Raw genomic sequence first — 20,270 nt, forward strand, 5'->3', positions numbered from 1 at the left:
CTTCTGTTCATGGCATTCAAAGGGCTGGGAACAATCAACTTAGTTTTACTTGTTGACTCAGGACTGGAGACTGTAGGTGGCTCTGCACCACCTGTTGGCTATGAATCCTGACCAGCCTGTAGTTCCTCTTCCTGCTTGCTGGCTTCTGCTGACTCAGAGCTGCCTACACATGGCTCCTTTTCTCTTGAGGAGACTTCACTGAGCCCTGGCTGACCCATGACACCTTGTGAGCCCCACACTGTGGTCACCATAAGTGGGTTTCAATTTGACAGCACATAGGGTAATCAGGCTCATTGTCAGCATTAGTACTTGAGAAAGCCAAGCATGCAGAGAGTGAAGTTCAACTCCCTGCAGTAGAGGGATCAGAGACAGGTAAGATGAGAAGCAAAAAAAAAAGGCTGTAGGGTTCCAGGCTTTAAAACCACATCTGAGATCCTAGGCTCCACAGTGCACACTCCAGTCCAGCAGGTAAGCCAAAAATTTCTTTATTATTACAGATAGGTGAGGTAACCTCCAATAACAGTAACTGCTCAGGTAAAAAAGAATTAAACAGCTTCTGGGGGCCTGGCAGCCACAATAGATCAAATAAAATCAGGCAAAAGTTATTGCAACTTCAAAGGTAGGAAAGTATCCCACCCAGAAGGCGAGCACATTCCTCCTCTTCCTTCGCCAGCTTACTCTTATCCACAGGGGGAAAACCTGTTGACAGACTGTCTCCTCCCTCTCCAGTCCAGCTGTTAATTGGCCTTATAATTAGCTCAGGTATGCATTGCTGGTGGGATGAAAACCAGACCAGTCCCACAACCACTTATAAAGTCTGTCCCCTCCCTTTATGCTTCGTTTGGTTCTTCAGAGTTGATGTTTTGGGCCTTACAAAGGCAAATGTACCTGCAAACCATTACCAAGACCTGGCTAAGCCGTTCAGCCAGGTTGACGATTATAGAGAAGAACAGGAAGTGAAGTCAGGAGCAGCTAAGGTTGCTGACAAGAAAACAATTTAACGGCAGAGTCAAGGGGAAACCAGGTCAGGAGCCAGATGCTCTGTCCAACGTGCTGGAAGTGTGGAATGGAAATCAGGTCCAGGAAAGCTGCAATTGTTGATACAAAGCTATAGGTCAAGCAAATGTCTAGACCTGGTTTGCAAACGTTGACAGCTAGATCAACATAAAAAGAAACCAAGAGAGATCTTGCAAGGAGAGCTGAACTAAGAACAGTTCAACCTCCTTCTGGTTTATTTAGCTTATTTACATTTTGTTCCCCATCAGTGTGAGAGTCTGCTTGGTGTAGTGGTTAAGTGTGTGGACTCTTATCTGGGATAACCGGGTTTGATTCCCCACTCCTTCACTTGCACCTGCTGGAATGGCCTTGGATCAGCCATAGTTTTCGTAGGAGTTGTCCTTGAAAGGGCAGCTGCTGGGAGAGCCCTCTCAGTCCCACCCACCTCACAGGGTATCTGTAGTGGGGAAGGAAGATAAAGGAGACTGTGAGCCGCTCTGAGATTCTGAGATACAGAGTGGAGGGCAGGATATAAATCCAATATCATCATCTTCTCCTTCTTCTTTCCAGTCCAAAATTAAACTTTGTTGGTCTTAAAAGTGCCACTGGGCTCAAATGTTATTCTATTGCTTCAGACCAACACGGCTGCCCAACTGGATCTTTCTTCCCACAATAAAGTCCTTCTTCCCACAATAAAGTGTACAGATTATTTAAATACTTTTTTATTTTCCAGGCCAAGACTTTCCCTTCTGGGAGGGTAACTTGTCAGATAAAAGCCTGGGTCTTCTAGATCCAAGCAAAAAGATTGTTTTTCAGGTGATAATAGAGAAACCGACACATTCAAGACTGATCTTAATGTCATACTGGGTACTCAATAGTGGCAGAATTCTTAATCCATAAACATGTTGGAAATTTTGTTCTCTGAACAGATGATGCAAAAAGGCAGATAGATGATAGCAAAAGATAGATGATAGATGGATAGGTGGATGGGTGGATGATAGATAGGTAGGTGGGTGGGTGGATGTATGGATGTATGGATGGATGATGGATAGATGATGGGTCGATGGATGGATGGGTAGGTGGATGGATGGATGGATGGATAGATGGATAGGTGGATAGGTGGATGGATAGATGGATAGATAGTTAGGTGGATGGACAGACAGACAGACAGACAAGTTTCCTTGTTTGAGAACTGCTACTTTTAAGTCAACTATGGAATGACCTGGAAGCTTAAAATGTTCTCCCACTGATTTTTGAGTGTTGCAATTTTTAATGTCAGATTTATGTCAATTTATTCTTTTGCGTAGGGACTAAACCCTTTGTCTCATGTAGAGAATGGAAGGGCATAACTGAAATTTTATGGCATACATAACACTGGAAGATGAACAAGTGAATCACCCTGACATGGCCTGGCTGGTGTTGTTAGGTCCCATGAGGGTGCTGTCAGAGTGAATATGGGGACACAGCTGCCATCTTGGTTTGTTGCAGACCCTGGTCCCAGAGTCCATGTCCATGTTTGGTGTAGTGGTTAAGTGTGCAGACTCTTATCTGGGAGAACCAGGTTTGATTCCCTACTCCTCCACTTGCACCTGCTGGAATGGCCTTGGGCCAGCCATGGCTCTTGCAGAGATGTCCTTGAAAGGGCAGCTTCTGGGAGAGCTCTCTCAGTCCCACCTACCTCACAGGGTGTCTGTTGTGGGGCAGGAAGTTAAAGGAGATTGTGACCACTCTGAGATTCTCAGAGTGAAGGGCGGGATATAAATCCAATTTCTTCTTCTTGTTGTTCGTCTTCTTCTTCATGTTAGGATGGGTATTGCTGTGGGTGAGAAATTGTTTAAGGTTAGGAAGCTGCCTGTAGGCAAGAAAAGCTTTGCTTCCCAAAGTCTGTGAGAGAGGAATATCATTGTCCAGTATAGGTATTGTAGGCAATGTTCCCTCTAAGATGCAGAGTCTTGTGAGCAAAAATTCTACTTTGTGAGCTACTGGCATTAAAAATGTGAGCTACTGCATAAATTAGTGTGCTCTGGGGTCGTCCTTCCTGAGTTGACAAAAATGTGTGAGCTGGTGGCTAAAAATCTGTGAGCTATCTCACACTAATTCAGCTTAGAGGGAACACTGGTTGTAGGCAATTAATGATGCATTGAACTGGTTTGAGCTGAGAACTGTACATGACCTACAAGGAAAGTGTTCTGTTGTTGTTTTGTTTGAGCCTATCTTGCCTTTAGCAGCCCCGTGGGACACAGTGGTAAAGCTGCAGTACTGCAGTCTGAACTCTCTGCTCACAGTCACAACTTGAGTTCAATCCCAGCAGAAGCTAAGTTCAGTAGCCGGCTCAAGGTTGACTCAGCCTTCCAGCCTTCTGAGGTCGGTAAAATGAGTACCCAGCTTGCTGGGGGCAAAGTGTAGATGACTGGGGAAGGCAATGGCAAACCACCCCATAAAAAATCTGCCGTGAAAACGTCGTGATGCAACGTCACGCCAGAGTCAGAAACGACTGGTGCTTACACAGGTTTACCTTTATCTTTTTATCTTGGCTTTGCTTTATTTGCAAGTATAAGTCAGGTTAGAGATGAAGGCGAAGAGGCATCCCTACAAGTCAGCTGGTCTTCTCCCCATGTTAGTTCCCCAAGTAGAGAGGATCCTGCACCTCAGGGGACTTCAGCCAACTCTGACCTCTGATAGTTGTTTTCTTCCAACTCTCCATTACCTAAACTTATACTTTCGTTTACATATACATATACTTCTTTCCAGCTTGGTGGGAAGTCCACTTCTTCCTAGCTTTACCATTTCTCTGGTGGCCGTGAGCAATCTTCTGTCTCCCCGTTCTCAGTCCCTGGCCCTTGATAATTCAAAGAGCAGAAGAAAAAATGGGGGGGGGGGGGTTGGCATTGATGATGATACTCTAGGAATTTTCCCCAGTCTCAGTGATAAAGCTCATAAAGATTGGGGGATCCCTAGAGTGTCATCCAGAAGTGATGTCATGTCCATTTCTCCTCCACCCAGAAGTCATATCATATCTTCCACGCTGGTCTAGGGGTTTCCCCAATCTCTATGGTAAAGATAATAAAGATTGGGGGATTTCTGGAGTGTCACGTAAAAGTGATGTTACATTTCTGTGAAATGCCACCCTCCCCATGCACTGTTCCCAAATCTCCCAGAACACAGAGCTTTTCCAAGCCCTGATGGATACTTGAACGAAACAATCTCCTGACATTTGACATTAATTAGGGGAAATTTAGCATTGTTAGAGACTTAATCCTTCCCTTTGATGAGTAAGATATGTGGATCCACAAAGATCAAAAGCCAAACTTGCAACACTATTTAATTGGTATGTTTTACTCTACATGATTGTAAAATTTGGTCTTTTCAGGGCTAGGGGTTTCAGATCTTTTTTGTAAAGACAGAGTGAAAAAGTATTCAAAGTTAACAGGAATAAAAAGATCCAGGTGGGCAGCCATGTTGGCCTGAAGCTGTAGAACAACGTTAGAGTCTAGTGGCACCTTTAAGATCAACAAAATCATACCTTGAATAAAACTTAGTTGGTCTTAAAGGTGCCACTGGACTTTAACATTAGGGTTTGTAGAATCTTTCGGGCTCAAGTGCCAGTAGAACACTGCACTACTGCCAGTAGAACACGGCACTTGAGCCCAAAAGATTCTACAAACCCTAATGATGTTATCAGCCGTGAAAACCTGAAATCTTTGACTTTAACATTGTTGGAATAAAAAGAGAGAAAGACTGAGGCTCTGGAGATAATTGCTGATTGCAGACATCCCCACCCCCACCATTGGCTTCAGTTTCAGAGCCTTGGGCAGACTATCCACTCAGTTTAAAACTTTTCTATATAATATGGCAAGAAAATAACCCTAAAACTCTTAAAAAGCTGACATTATGGAACAGGAAGTCTTTGGTTTTGTGCCAGAATCCAGTTTTCATGCTTTTGCTAAAGAAAGAAAGAAAGAAAGAAAGAAAGAAAGAAAGAAAGAAAGAAAGAAAGAAAGAAAGAAAGAAAGAAAAAGAGAGAGAGAGAGAGGGAGGGAAGGAAGGAAGGAAGGAAGGAAGGAAGGAAGGAAGGAAGGAAGGAAGGAAGGAAGGAAGGAAGGAAGGAAGGAAGGAAGGATCGACTAAATCCTAGTTATGTTAATGATGTCTGTGAAAATCAAGATTAACCAACCCCCCAAAAGAATGGGAAAAGGGCTTGTTTGAAACTTTTAACAGCAGTTCAAAGTCATGTAACAGAGAAAGACGAGCAAAGATTTGAAATTGCAAATACACTATTTTTAATGGATTATTGTGTACGTCTTAAAAACTCAATTATCTCACCAGGAGATAAGCAGAGATATTTAAAGCCGTATAAAAATGGGAGCAATTTACCGCAGAAAGATCTATTATCTAATCAGATGCTTGGTTTAAGCTAGGTTTTATTCATTTACCCTGCCCTTTCCCCAAGGACTTTGTAACAAAGTGTTCTAGGAATATGAGTCTTAACACAACTTTGTGAGACCAGGTAGAGTGAGAAAACTGACCTACCCAAAAAGCATCATACACAGCTTCAAATATTCCTTCTCTGTATGTACCTGATTCCTCGTCTGAAGAAGTGTGCCTGCACATAAAAACTTACATTCTGAATAAAACTTTGTTGGTCTTAAACGTGCTACTTGACTCCTACTTTGTTCTACTGCTTCAGACCAACATGGCTGCCTACCTGGATCTATCCATATTTAAATTTGACAGTTGTCTCTGTATCACACACAGGAAGGGCCATTTCACAAATGTTGCTGACACAAACATAGTCTTTCCTTCCAAGGGACACATGGTGGGAAGGAAGTCCAGGTTATCACCTCCCTCTGTAGGTGGAAAAGAGCAGGGCTTTTTTTGAGCAGGAATGCACAGGGACGTAGTCCCGGCTGGCTTGGAGTCATGGGGTGTGGCCTAATATGCAAATGAGCTCCTGCTGGGCTTTTTCTACAAAAAAAAAGCCCTGGAAAGGACTGTCAAGTTTCCATTGACTTACAGTGACCCCCGAGAGAGAACATCTACCACCTGGAGGACTCGCTGCCGGTGTCCTGGCTTACTAGGCCATGGCAGATGACCCCATGGTGAAAGGGTGGAGCAAGTACTGCGCACACTGTGCTTCACCTAAAAATTCCTCTGCGCAGGCCTGAAGGGTATCCACATCCCACAACATACCAAGTCCTGCAGCGATGGGCAAGGGGCGAAACGGCAGGTGGAAGATGCCACTGGAAGCCGCAGTCCCGATCCTGCATGTAGGCGGTTCAGGCCTGCATTGGTCTTGTCAGCCACCAACGAGCCTGCAGCAGACGTGGACTACTGCACCTTTCTTAAATCTTTGTTCGCGAAGTCAAGCCGAGAGAGAGAGAGACAGTGACCCCGTAGGATTTTCACAGCGAGAGACTAACAGAGATGGTTTGCCATTGCCTGCCTCTGCATAGCAACCCTGGACTTCCTTGGTGATCGTGGTTCAGTCCCCCAAACCTCCAGTAGGTCATGTGAGAGACCTCTGCCTGAAACACTGGAGAACTGCTGCCAGACTGAGTAGACAATGCTGATTTTGATGGACCAAGGGTCTAATTTGGTATAAGGCATAAGAATATAAAAACACAAGAAGAGCCCTGTTGGATCAGACCAGTGGTCCATCTTGTCCAGCATTCAGTCTCACGTAGTGGCCAACCAGTTCCTCTGGAGGGTCAACAACAGGGCACAGAGGCCAAGGCCTTCATAAGAAGATAAGAAGAGCCCTGCTGGATCAGACCAGTGGTCCATCTAGTCCAGCATCCTGTCTCACACAGGGACCAAATAGTTCCCCTGAAGGGCCAACAACAGGGCATAGAGGCCAAGGCCTTCATAAGAAGATAAGAAGTGCCCTGCTGGATCAGACCAGTGGACCATCTAGTCCACATTCTGTCTCACACAGTGGTCAACCAGTTCCTTTGGACAGCCAACAACAGGAACAGAGGCCAAGGCCTTTCCTTGATGTTGCCTCCTGGCAGCTTCAGGTGTGTTCATTTTAAGGGGTATCTATGCTGAATTTCTCTTCTCAACCATCAGCCAATATTCTTCAGCCATGATCTTAAACATCCCCGTATAGAGAGAGACACAACTGTACCATTTGTTCACTATCTCAGCCATATTCCTTTTCTTGCAATAGGTTATGCATAATGTTCCTTTTCTAAAGGGGGGGATGTATGCTCAAAATAAATTTGTCCTGCAAGGCTGGTAACTCTCCAGATGTATTACTGTGTATGTTTTGGAAATTGACAAATCTTAGACAATTATTCACAAAGTGGATTAATCCAGAGCTAGATTAGGATTTCTGTCCATTGCATTTAATCTCCCAGGGACTTCTGTACTTTCCCAATTTATCTTGCAACCTGGAAGAGAAGAGCTGTGGGAAACCTCATAGACTTAACAAGAAAGGCGAAAAGGCTTGGCCAGGCTTGGATACGCCTCTTGTTTTAATCCCGCGAATGCACAGATGAAGTTCCCAGCCTTGATTAACAAGCATGTTCTCTAACCCTTTATTATTTAGGGCAGGGGTGCTGAACTCATTTGTTATGAGGGCCGGATCTGACATAAATGAGACCTTGTTGGGCTGAGTCATGTCAGGCTGGGCCATATCCTATTTAAGATTAGGTAGCAGAGATATAAACTTTATGAAGGATTTTTTTTTAAAAAAAAAACTTTAAAAATCTGTAAAACATTAGCACTTGGTCTTAAAGGTGTTTTCTTTGTATCTCTCCCATGGGATCCAGGTAACTGAGCAAAGGAAGCTCTGGCTCTTTCCTTCCTTCCCCGGGGACCAGGAGGGGGAGGAGCCTCAGCCAAAAGAAGGAAGAGAGGCTTGGCTCAGTAGCTCTGCTGTGTGATTGAGAGAGCCTGGCAAAGCAAGCTATTCCTTCTCCCTTCCTTGCCAACGGAGAAGCCTCAGCCAATGGAGAAAACAGAGGCTTTGCTCTGTAGCTCCTGTGCAAGTGAGCAAGCCTTGCAAAGCAAGCTGTAATGCAGAAGGAAGCAAGAGAGAGGGAGAAGGAAGCAGATGACAGCCAGTTGCTCTTGGGCCTGATAGGAGCCCTCCAAGGGCCTGATTTGGCCCCCAGGCCACATGTTTGACACCCCTGATTTAGGATCAACGCTTCAGGTTCTTGGGACTCCTCATTCTTTTATTGTCCTTGGGATCCAATGCTCGGACAGCATTTAGAAATGTCAAAATTGCTAGAAGGTAGCTTTTATGCCCTAGCTTGTGATAAAGGATATTATTAAATTTGAATTCACTTTTTCAAGATCTGAGATATACCATGCAAGCACTCCACTCATGAGTGAATATTGGGAACGAGAACTACGCGAAGGCTTGTACTTGCCTAGCTTGCCTGGAGGTGAAATATTCACACTGCAAAAGTCAAACAATGAAATTATTTCATGGTGAATTTGCTTGATGTGATAATTACAGGAGAATCAGATATAGAATTGCATTGTGTAATGCCTGGCAATTAACAGTAGAAAAGTGTAAGAGTCCAGTAGCACCTTAAAGTCTAACAAGATTTGTAGCAGGGCATGAGCTTTCATGAGTCACTGCTCACTTCTTCAGTCGCTGCTAGGATGTGAGTCCATCTGCCCTTATATCTTGGAGAGTGGAGTGATTTCAGATGCCAAATGAAATTAGTAGGCAAATGACAATAGCAGGTGCGATTGGATTAGGTGTGATATGCAGAGAGATAGAAGGCACGCAGAAATCAATATTGGCAAGATGACAGGAAACCTAGGTCTTGATTCAGTCCAGGGGGTTGAATTGTCTTGAGCTTCATTATCAGTTCCAATTCAGCAGTCTCTCTTTCTTATCGCCCTTTGAAATTCTTTCATAAAATAACTGCTACTTTTAGGTCAGCTACTGAATGTCCTGGAAGGTTAAAATGTCCCCCACTGGTTTTTGAATGTTGTGGTTTCTGATGCCAGACTTATGCCCATTAATTTTTTTGTCAAAGTGACTGGTCTGCAACAAACCAAGATGCCAACTTTGCTCTCATATAGATCCTAGCAACACCATCAGTGGACCCAGCAACATCGGCCATCCCATCTCTGGTCCCTACTCCTGCTCATCCTCTAATACAGTGGTGGCCAAACTGTGGCTTGGGAGTCACATGTGGCTCTTTCACACATATCGTGTGGCTCTCAAAAACCCCACTGCCCTGTTGGCCAGCTTAGAGAAGGCATTTGTCTCTTTAAATCACTTCTCCAAGCCAAGCCAGCTGGCAGCTTGAAGAATGCGTGTAAAGTTGCTTCCTTTCACCTCTCCCTCCCTCCCATCTTCCTTCCTTCTTCCTACATTCATGTCTTGCAGCTCTCAAACATCTAACATTTATTCTATGTGGTTCCTATGTTAAGCAAGTTTGGCCACCCCTGCTCTAATGTGATTTATGCCATCAGATGCCAGCGTTGCCTTTCCACCCTCCACATCGGACAAACAACACAGCATTTAGCCGTACAGAATGGAAATCCAGGAGGGCCTTAGAGACCAAAAGGGAGGGAAGGCTTTTTTGGGGCAGATGAGCTTTCAAGAGTCAAAGTTTCCTTCGTGAGACACCACATCAAAAGGAGCTTTAACTCCTCACCTGCAAATCTTGTTCATGTCTAAGGTGTTGCTGGACTCGAATCCAGCTCCACTACTGCAGACCAGCATGGCGACCCTCTGGAAGGCTCTATTGCCAGCTATCTTTCTATTTCATACACACAAGAGACAGCTGTGGCCAATGCTTTCCCTCGACTGCATCATTATGAGCTGCAGGTGAGTAAGCTGCCTCTTGGAATGCTTCCCCACAGGGCTTTTTTTGTAGCAGGAACTCCTTTGCATATTAGGCCACACTTCTCTGATTTTGCCAATCCTCCTGGAGCTTGCCAGGCTCTTCGTACAGGGCCTACTGTAAACTCCAGGATTGGCTACCTCAGGGGTGTGTGGCCTAATATGCAAAGGAGTTCCTGCTACAAAATAAAGCCCTGCTTCCCCACAACAACAAAAACATGGGCAGGTATCTTGCCAGCAACATTTGAAGCCTTCCTCTCACCAAAGGGGACTCCTGGGAACTCAAGCAACAGGATGGTTGCCTGCCTCCCTGCATAGAGAGAAATAGAAGCTGAGGTTTTTCACACCAATTTGCCTGGACCCTTTTTAGTTGGAGATGCCGGGGATTGAACCTGGGGCCTTCTGCTTTCCAAGCAGATGCTCTACCACTGAGCCACCATTCCTCCCCAACCTGTTTTTGAAGGCCAGGAAAACACTTAGGTTGAACCCTCCTTCTTGGAAGGATAGCTTTCTGCATGCAGAGAATTTAATTTGGGGGGAGGGAGATATTCAAAAACAGGGCTTTTTTTTTTAGCAGGAAAGCACAGTTCTAGCTGGCTTAGTGTCAAGAGGTGTGGCCCAGTATTCCCTCTAAGCGGAGTTAGTGTGAGCTAGCTCACAGTTTTTTAGCCTCTGGCTCACACATTTTTGTCTTAGCTCAGGAAAAATGGCCCCTGAGCAAACTGATATATGCAGTAACTCACAACTTTAGCGCTCATGAAGTAGAATTTTTGCTCGCAAGACTCCACAGCTTAGAGAGAGCGTTAGCTGTGGCCTAATAAGTAAATGAATTCCTGCTGAAAAAGCCCTGTGTGAAACAATGGTGCCATCAGGGGGTGTGGCCTATGCAAATGAGTTCCTGCTTGGCCATCTTCAAATATGCCGTACTCATCTGCAGCCTGTAGCGGGACAGCCTAGAAAATATTGGGCCACATGGTACTGCAAAATGTAAACACATCCAATAAAGGAACCAAGAAGGAAGGGAGGAAAGCAGAAGGAGCTGCTCAGGATGCCAACTGCCCCAGAAAAAATGCCCTGTCCCTTTAACAGAGTTTTAGAAAAGGAAGAAAAAGAATGTAGCTTTATGACCAGCCCTTCTCTCTGAATCAGAGTCTCAGAGCAGCTCACAATATCCTTTACCTTCCTCCTCCATAAAAGGTACCCTGTGAGGTGGGTGGGGTTGAGAGAGCTCTTACAGAAGTTTCCCTTTCAAGAACAGCTCTGTGAGAGCTATGGCTGACCCAAGGCCATTCCAGCAGGTGCAAGCGGAGGAGTGGGGAATCAAACCTTGTTCTCCCAGTTAAGAGTCTGCACATTTAACCACTACACCAAACTGGCTTTCAATGGAGTCCCAAAGGGATTTACAGAATTCTCCTTGCCTCCATTTTATCCTTGTAACAACATTGGAAGGTAGGTTTGGCTGAGAGCATAGGACTTGCCCAAGGTCACTCAGCAAGCTTCTGTGACGGAGCAGAGATTCAGACCTGTGAGGTAGGCTGGAAGCAGCAGTAGAAAAAGAAGCAGAAGTAAAAGAAGAAACAGAAGAAGTAGAAGAAGCAGAAGTAGAAAGAGGACAAGCTCTGCGAGAGCTATGGCTGACCCAAGGCCATTCCAGAAGGTGCAAGTGGAGGAGTGGGGAATCAAATCTGGTTCTCCCAGATAAGAGTCCGTGCATCTAACCACTACACCAAACTGTGTGGAAAAGAGCAGCTGAAGCTTTCCATGATGTGAGAGTACACAACATCCTATTTAGCCTCTGTGGTGCAGAGTGGTAAAGCTGCAGTACTGCAGTCCATGCCCTCTGCTCATGACCTGAGTTTGATCCCGGTGGATGCTGGGTTCAGGTAGCTGGCTCAAGGTTGACTCATCCTTCCGTCCTTCCGAGGTCGGTAAAATGAGTATCCAGCATGCTGGGGGGAAAGTTTAGAGGATTGGGAAAGACAATGGCAAACCACGCCGTAAAAAGTCAGCCATGAAAATGTCGTGATGCGAAGTCACCCCGGAGTCGGAAACGACTGGTGCTTGCACAGAGGAATGTGGGAGGGATGGTGGGCTCATATCGATCTTGTTGGGGCAGTGCTGGTACTGGGTGGGAGCCCACCAAGGGAGACACTGCAGAAGAAGGCAATGGCCAACCACTTTGGCTTCATCACTCACCTTGAGAACCGCTTGCAGGGATGGCCAGGAGTCAGTTGCAACTTGATGCCACTAACGTACATCGAAGGAGTGCGACATTTTTTTCTCCAGGCCAGTTGGCACTTCTAGAAACTGCCTCTTACACAATGGCGCTTTCATGATCAAAGCAGGCTTTTTAGGGCTCCTGTAATATTTTGTATTTAATATCCTCCATTTCAATACAGGAACTAATGAACTAATTGAGAAAGCAACAAAAAATCCCACTCAAATGGTGCACGATAGATGCAGAGGAGGCTAAAAGCCTTTTTTACATCAGTGATGGAATTAATATTGCTTTTATGCAAATGCATCGTGGGGATAAGCTGAGCACAGAGCACAGGCGTCCTTAGAGTAGTTTTCAGGCTCCCGAATTTTCAGCATTCGTGCAATGCAAAAATGCAAACGGCTCAGCTTGTAAGGCATTCATTTTGTTGCTACTGTCCACTGTTGGTGGCTCAAGATCCCAGTATGTATTACAGTTGGTCACGTGACAGCCAGGGTGAGGGTGTTAAAGTGGTCAGAGTATTAGGCTAGGGTCTGGGAGACCCAGTCATACACGCTCTCAGCCTACCCTACCTCACAGGGTTGTTGTGTGGCTAGAACGGAGTAGAGGAGCATGTTGTAAACCCATCTGGGTTTGGGGACAAAAGTGAGGGTATAAATGAAATAAACAAATAATGAACTCGTTTGCATATCAGGCCACACCCTCTGACACACCATTGTTTCACACAGGGCCTTTTTTGTAGAAAAAGCCCAGCAGGAACTCATTTGCGTATTAGGCCATACACCCATGATGCTGAGCCAGTCAGAAGAAGAAGAAATTGAATTTATACCCTGCCTTACACTCTGAATCTCAGAGCAGCTTACAATCGCCTTTACTTTCTCGCCCCACAACAGACACCCCGTGAGGCAGGTGGGGCTGAGAGAGCTCTCCCAGGAGCTGCCCTTTCAAGGACAGGTCTGCAAGAGCTATGGCTGACCCAAGGCCATTCCAGCAGCTGCAAGTGGAGGAGTGGGGAATCAAGCCTGGTTCTCCATGATAAGAGTCCGTGAACTTAACCACTACACCAGACTGCTGGCCTAGTCTCTGGGAGACCCGGGTTTGAATCCCCAATGGTGCCATGGAGGGTTGCTGGGAGAGCTTGGACCAGTCACGCTCTCCCAGCCCAACCTACCTCACAGGGTTGCTGTGAAGATAAAATGGAGGCAAGGAAGAGGATGTAAGCCACTTTGGGTTCCCATTTGGGAGAAAGGTATTAATTAAAAAACAAATTGAATAAAAACAAAGAAAGAAAACTACTAGCAACAAGGGACCAGGCGGCAGGGTCAGGGCAGAGCATTGTTTCCTAAGCAGCTCAGCAGCACACAGAAAGGTGGCAAGCAAGATCACTGATGCATACAGGAAGTGTTCTCCTTTGTATTATGGCGATATCCCTGCAACTTCCTTTACAGTTGCTAATTATTTGGCTACTATCGAGAATCCCAAACTCAGATGTTTAATTCTTTTGGCAAGATGCAATTCACCCCCGACAGCTGAATACACAGGAAGGCTTAAAGGATATTCCCTGGACTGAAAGAAAAGGTTCTTGTGCATCCAGAGCAACAGAGACCATTTCCCATGTGCTGTTATGCTGCCCTTTGTTTATTGAAGCTAGGCGAGATGAATCGGGATCTCTTGTCAACTCTGACGTTCAGTGCTTTTAGTAATTATATTATTTTGAAACTGTTGGTTTCAAATGATGTGGGCTGGGTGGAAGCTGTTGCTAGATTTCTGGTGTGCATTTTTAAGTGATCTTAAGCAGGGGTCGTTTTGTAGAAAAATAGGTGGCGGAGCTCATTAGCATAACACATTAGCATATGCCACCCCCCCACCACCAGCCAAAAACAACCCGAAGCGAGAAGGAAGGAGCCCTGGGAGAACGAGACCTGCTTGGGCTGGCTAGAGATCCAACCAGCCCAAGCAGGCCTCGCTCACCTGGGGCTCTTTTTGGCTCCACCCCCCCCAGTCAAAAGGCCAGCAAGCCACCCACCGCCCAAAATCACAGAAGTAGTGGAGAAAGGGTAGTGTGGGCTTCTCCAGGAGTTAATGAGGGCTGCTGGAGGTGTGGCAAAGCCCCTGGTGGCTGGCTGGCTGCCCACTCTCCTAATCCAGGGATTGTTATGCAGCTGCACCTACTACTCAATGGACAAGATAGGTGAGGAGGAGGGGGGGGGCCGTCGGAAAAGTTCAGGAGCTGTGCTGCCATGAGCCCCTGTTGAATTCAAGGCCTGATCTTAAGTATTTATTGTTTATGGATTTGCTTGGGTTTTGGTTGTATCCATAATTGAAAAGGAAATTAAGAATAAACAAATTAAATAGCTTTCTGGTTTGGGGCAAGAGAACATCTAACACAGGGAAGCCCAGCAATGAGGAGGGCACTTGGCTAAATAATCTCATCTTCATCTACTGGTTTTTGTATCTCTACATGCAGGGCTTTTTTTTGTAGCAGGAACTACAAAAAATTGCTGAGCAGACAGGTTAAAACGGATAAAAGGAAGTACTTCTTCACCCAAAGGGTGATTAACATGTGGAATTCACTGCCACAGGAGGTGGTGGCGGCCACAAGCATAGCCACCTTCAAGAGGGGGTTAGATAAAAATATGGAGCAGAGGCCCATCAGTGGCTATTAGCCACAGTGTGTGTGTGTGTATATATATATATATAATTTTTTTTTTTGGCCACTGTGTGACACAGAGTGTTGGACTGGATGGGCCATTGGCCTGATCGAACATGGCTTCTCTTATGTTAACTGCTTTGCATATTAGGCCACACCTCCCTGAGATAACCAATCCTCCTGGAGCTTACAGTAGGCCCTGTAAGAAAAGCCCTGTAAGCTCTTGGAGCATTGGCTACACCAGGGGTGTATGGCCTAATATGCAAAGAAGTTCCTGCTACGGAAAAAGCCCTGTCTGTGTGTCTGTTGTCCATCCCATCACCCAGGGCGGTCCATCTGGTGTTGGCCAGATCTCAGATTTTTCCCATCTCAGCTCCTGCTTTATAGAGCAGGCTTCCTCAAGAGGTGGGAGACGCCTTGTCCTCAGAGATCTTCAGGAAGCGCTATGAAGCCTGACTGTGTCCCAGGGCTTTTGAATGTCTTTGAATGGCAGGTGTCTTTAAAGGCGAGAAGGGAGGGAGAAATCTGAGGTTTGCTATTTCGTTCTGGTTTGAACTGGACATGTTTTTTTAATCTCTTATTGTAAACCACCTGGAAACACAAGGAAAGGAAAGGGGAGAAATGTTTTAATAAATAAACAGCAACCTTAATAGGGTTGCCAGCCTCCAAGTGGGGCCTGGAGATCTCCCAGAATTATGACTGATTTCCAGACTACAGAGATCAGTTCCCGTGGAGAAAATGGCTGCTTTGGAGGGTGGTCTCTGTGTAGTGTTTCCAGCTCCAGGTTGGGAAATATCTGGAGATTTGGGAGGAGGGGTAGAACCTGAGAAGAGCGGGTTTGGGGGAGGGGAGGGACTTCAATGCTACAGAACAGGGGTGGCCAAACTGTGGCTCAGGAGCCACATATTGTGTGGCTCTTTAAGTCCCCACCATCCTGTCAGTCATCTTGGAGAAGGCATTTGTTTCTTTAAATCACTTATCCAAGCTGAGCCAGCCAGCAGCTTGGAGAATGCATTTAAAGTTGCTTTCTTTCCACATCTCCCTCCTCCCCATTTTCCTTCCTTCCTTCCTTCCTTCCTTCCTTCCTTCCTTCCTTCCTTCCTTCCTTCCTTCCTTCCTTCCTTCCTTCCTTCCTTCCTTCCTTCCTTCCTTCCTTCCTTCCTTCCTTCCTTCCTTCCTTCTCTCAATAATCTGATATTTATTCTATGCGGTTCTTATGTTAAGCAAGTTTGGCCACCCCTGCTACAGAGCCAAAGTGATCATTTGCTCCAGGTGAACTGATATCCTGATGATCAGCTGTAATCCCAGATCTCCAGCCACCACCTGGAGGCTGTCAATGCTATAAACCAGGGCTTTTTTGTAGCAGGAACTCCTTTGCATATTAGGCCACCCTCACCCCCCAATGTAGCTAATCCTCCTGGAGTTTACAGTAAGCCCTGGAAGAAGAGCCCTGTAAACTCTTGGAGGATTGGCTGCATCTGGGTGTGTAGCCTAATATGCAAAGGAGTTCCTGCTATAAAAAAGCCATTTTATAAACCCTCCCCCATCTCCCCTCCCCATGTTCCACCCTCAAGTCTCCAGGAATTTCCCAAACCAGAGATGGCAGCCGTAGGCCCATAACTGATGGAAGTATTTCTTTTCTCCTCCATTTCAGGTCTCCTACAGAGCTCAGCAAGGGGACACCAAGCAAGCCGTGTTCAAGATGATGATGGTTTGGTTCCTGGCCTTCCTCCTCTACGGACCTGCCATTATCAGCTGGGAATACATCTCCGGTGGAAGCATCATCCCCGAGGGGGAATGCTATGCGGAGTTTTTCTACAACTGGTATTTCCTCATCACAGCCTCCACCATCGAGTTCTTCACCCCTTTCCTCAGTGTGATGTTCTTCAACCTGAGCATCTACCTGAACATTCACAAACGCACCAAAATCCGATTGGACGTGCTCCACGAAAACCAGAGCCAGAACTTCATGGAGGAGATGGAAATGAACCCGGAAACAAAGGTCTCTCTGAAATGCTGTAAGTGGGAACAGAGTAACCCAGCGGAAACCTTGGAGGTGCCCAAATGGGACCTGCCAAAGGAGAATGGCCATGAGGATGCAGAAATAAAACAATCCCAGGCGTCCAGCACAGAGAGTTCGGGGCCTCCGAGCAACAAACTGAAACCCGCTCCCAAAAGGAGCTATAAGCATTCTGCCTCTACTCTCTCCTTAGAGAAAAGGATGAAGGTGGTCTCCCAGAACATCACGCAACGTTTCAGGCTCAGCCGCGACAAGAAGGTGGCCAAATCACTAGCAGTTATTGTGGGCATTTTTGGCCTCTGTTGGGCACCGTACACGCTCCTCATGATCATCCGGGCGGCTTGCCACGGCCATTGTATCCCTGAATATTGGTACGAGACTTCCTTCTGGCTCTTGTGGATCAACTCTGCCATCAACCCGGTCCTGTACCCGCTGTGTCACTACAGTTTCCGGAGGGCTTTCGTGAAACTCCTATGCCCTAAGAAACTAAAGATTCAGCCCCACACTTCTTTCCAAAAATGCTGGAAGTAACTTGAAAAGATCCATTTTGTAAGTCTGGAGCGTGAGAGAAGCTTCAAGAGGGGGCCAGGTGCTTATAGTGGGAGGCTGGTGCCGGACAGACACAAGCATGATGATCAAAGGGTCCAGGCAGGCATGCTGTTTTGAGCTGTGATCTCCACATTTGTACACATGAAAAGTGCTCTGCCATTTGCAGCTCAACTGGTCTTGATGCTTAGCAGGGGGGGCAAATGAAAGGAAGAGAATCTCTTATTGATGGAATCGCTCGCCAAGATGTTGCAGAGAGGTCAGCCTTAGCCCCGCTCCTCAAGATTCATTAAGCAGATAGAACTGGGGATATGCTACGTGCCACATAACAGGGTTGCCAATCTCCAGGTACTGTCTGGAGGTCTTCTGGGATTACACCTGATTTCCAGGAGACAAAGATCTCTTCACTTGGACAATATAGCCGCTTTGGAAGGTGGACTCTATGGCACTATACTACACTGAAGTCCCTCTCCCCTCTAAACCTCACCCTACTCAAGCTCCACCTCCCAAATCTCCAGGTCTTTCCCAACCCGGAGTTGGCAACCCTACACATACGTGATTCAACACTGAACCTGTTAGGGAAATTGCTGTGGATTTCCTTTTTTAGATGGGGGAATTTATGGACAAGACAGTTTAGTGTAGTGGTTAAGTGCACAGACTCTAATCTGGGAGAACCAGGTTTGAATCCCCACTCCTCCAGATGCAGCCAGCTGGGTGACCTTCTCTCAGAGATGCTCTCTCAAGAGCAGTTCTGGAAAGAGCTCTCTCAGCTCTACCTACCTCACATAGTGTCTGTTGTGGGGAGGTGGAAAGGAAGGAGACAGTAAGTTGCTGTGAGACTCCTGGGTGAAGGGCAGGGTATAAATCCAATCTCCTCCTTTAGAGAGCCAGTTTGGTGTAGTGGTTAAGTGCACGGACTCTTATCTGGGAGAACCGAGCTTGATTCCCCACTCCTCCGCTTGCAGCTGCTGGAATGGCCTTGGGTTAGCCATAGCTATCACAGTTGTTGTCTTTGAAAGGGCAGCTTCTGTGAGAGCTCTCTCAGCCCCACCTACCTCACAGGGTGTCTGTTGTGGGGGAGGAAGGTAAAGGAGATTGTGAGCCGCTCTGAGACTTTGAGATTCAGAGTGGAGGGTGGGATATAAATCCAATATCTTCTCCTCTTAAAAAACTTTCCATGATGCCCACCTATAGGGCTGCCAACCCCTCACCAGGGGAATGGAATTCCTTGCCCCCAGTCCACGGCCCCTGCTGCCAATCAGCTGGTCAGAGGAAGGGACTTACCAACCGTGGTGGGGAGGTCTAGGCTGGAGAGACACACTTGGAATGTTCACCCCCAAGCCAAAGCACCTGGTGTTACCAACTATATTCTGACATCCCAGAAGTAATGTCACTGCATCAGTAGGCGAGGTTGCTGCATCACTGTCATAGGCCTCTCTCTGCTGGTGATAAGCTACCATGCCCCCCTCCCCCCCGTTTCTGGGAAGGATTTGGCAACCCTAGTGACCGAGTGATTGTGCACGGTCAAGGTTTTTTTTGTAGTAGGCACTCCTTTGCATATTAGGCCACACACTTTTGATGTAGCCAATCCTCCTGGAGCCTACAGTAGGCCTTGTAGGAAGAGCCCTGTAAGCTCTTGGGGGATTGGCTACGTCAGGGGTAGGGTTGTCACTCCCCAGGTGGGGGCAGGGGATCCCCTGGTTTGGAGGCCCTCCCCCTGCTTAAGGGTCATCAGAAAGCAGGGGGAGAGGGAAATGTCTGCTAGGCACTCATTATTCCCTACGGAGACCGATTCCCATAGGGAATAATGGAGAATTGACTGGCACGTATCTGGGGCTCTGTTGAGGTAGAGGCTGTTTTTTGAGGTAGAGGCACCAAATTTGCAGCATAGCATCCGATACCTCTCCTCAAAGCACCCTCCAAGTTTCAAAAAGTTTGGACTGCAGGGTCCAATTCTGTGAGCTTCCAAAGAAGTGCCCCTATCCTTCATTATTTCCAAGGTGGGAAGGCATTTTTAAAAAGTGTGCAGTCCCTTTAAATGTGATGGCCAGAACTCCCTTTGGAGTTCAATTATGCTTGTCACAACCTTGCTCCTGGCTCCACCCACAATGTCTCCTGGCTCCACCCCCCAAAAAATCTCCTGGCTCCACCCCCAAAGTCCCCAGATATTTCTTGAATTGGACTTGGCAACCCTAATCAGGGGTGTGTGACCTAATATGTAAAGGAGTTCCTGCTACAGAAAAAAAAGCCCCATGCAAGGTGCCCTTTAGTAAGAATATCACAGAAAGACATTTTTAAAAATCAATTGGAGTCACGTGGTACCACAGAGACTAAAAAAAAATAGCAAGGTTTTGTGGACGAGTCCACTTCTTCAGGGTCAGTGACTGGATCCTCTGTATGCATCCTTTTTAAAACTCTGCGGTCAAAATCCCATATAACACCCCCCCCCCCTCTGGGTTGAACAAAGAGTTAGGCTTTCTCACTCAAGTTGTTGCAGATATCTGAAGAAGTGAGAAATGACTCACAAAAGCTCATCACCTGCCAGAAACTTTGTTAGCCTTTAATGTGCTGCTGGACTCTGGCTCCTTTTCTACTCATCAGATGTGTTAAGCTGGCAGAGAGAGATGATAATGAAAAAAATGAAAAAGAAATTATTGGATTGATATCCTGTCCTCCACTCTGAATCTCAGAATCCCAGAGTGGTTCACGATCACAGTCTTCCTCCCCCGCAACAGACACCCTGTGAGGTGGGTGGGGCTGAGAGAGCTCTCACAGCAGCTGCCCTTTCAAGAACAACCCCTATAAGAGCTATGGCTGACCCAAGGCCATTCCAGCAGGTGCAAGAGGAGGAGTGGGGAATCAAACCCGGTTCTCCCAGATAAGAGTCTGCATACTTAACCACTACACCAAACTGGCTCTCAGGGGCAGTGGGGACAAGAAGATATCAGGTGTATTCCAGTCTGACACTGCACTGCTGGCCAGCCTCCTTATCCCTGTTTCCAAAGGGAGGGAAAGGGGCCTGTAA

General features: G+C 46.5%; 1 protein-coding gene across 1 annotated transcript in view; it reads left to right on the plus strand.

Moving 5' to 3' along the window:
- The window catches only part of HRH3 (histamine receptor H3), a 51,557-nt gene extending 34,316 nt beyond the window's left edge, over positions 1 to 17,241 (plus strand). Inside the window, exon 3 of the mRNA XM_060230705.1 lies at positions 16,334 to 17,241. Within this exon, the coding sequence (XP_060086688.1) occupies positions 16,334 to 17,230 (897 nt within the window). The 3' untranslated portion in view covers positions 17,231 to 17,241. The remainder of the gene's footprint in view (positions 1 to 16,333) is intronic.
- The last annotated feature ends 3,029 nt before the right edge of the window (positions 17,242 to 20,270 follow it).

Source organism: Heteronotia binoei, chromosome 2, assembly GCF_032191835.1.
Source record: "Heteronotia binoei isolate CCM8104 ecotype False Entrance Well chromosome 2, APGP_CSIRO_Hbin_v1, whole genome shotgun sequence".
NCBI classification, from domain to species: domain Eukaryota; kingdom Metazoa; phylum Chordata; class Lepidosauria; order Squamata; family Gekkonidae; genus Heteronotia; species Heteronotia binoei.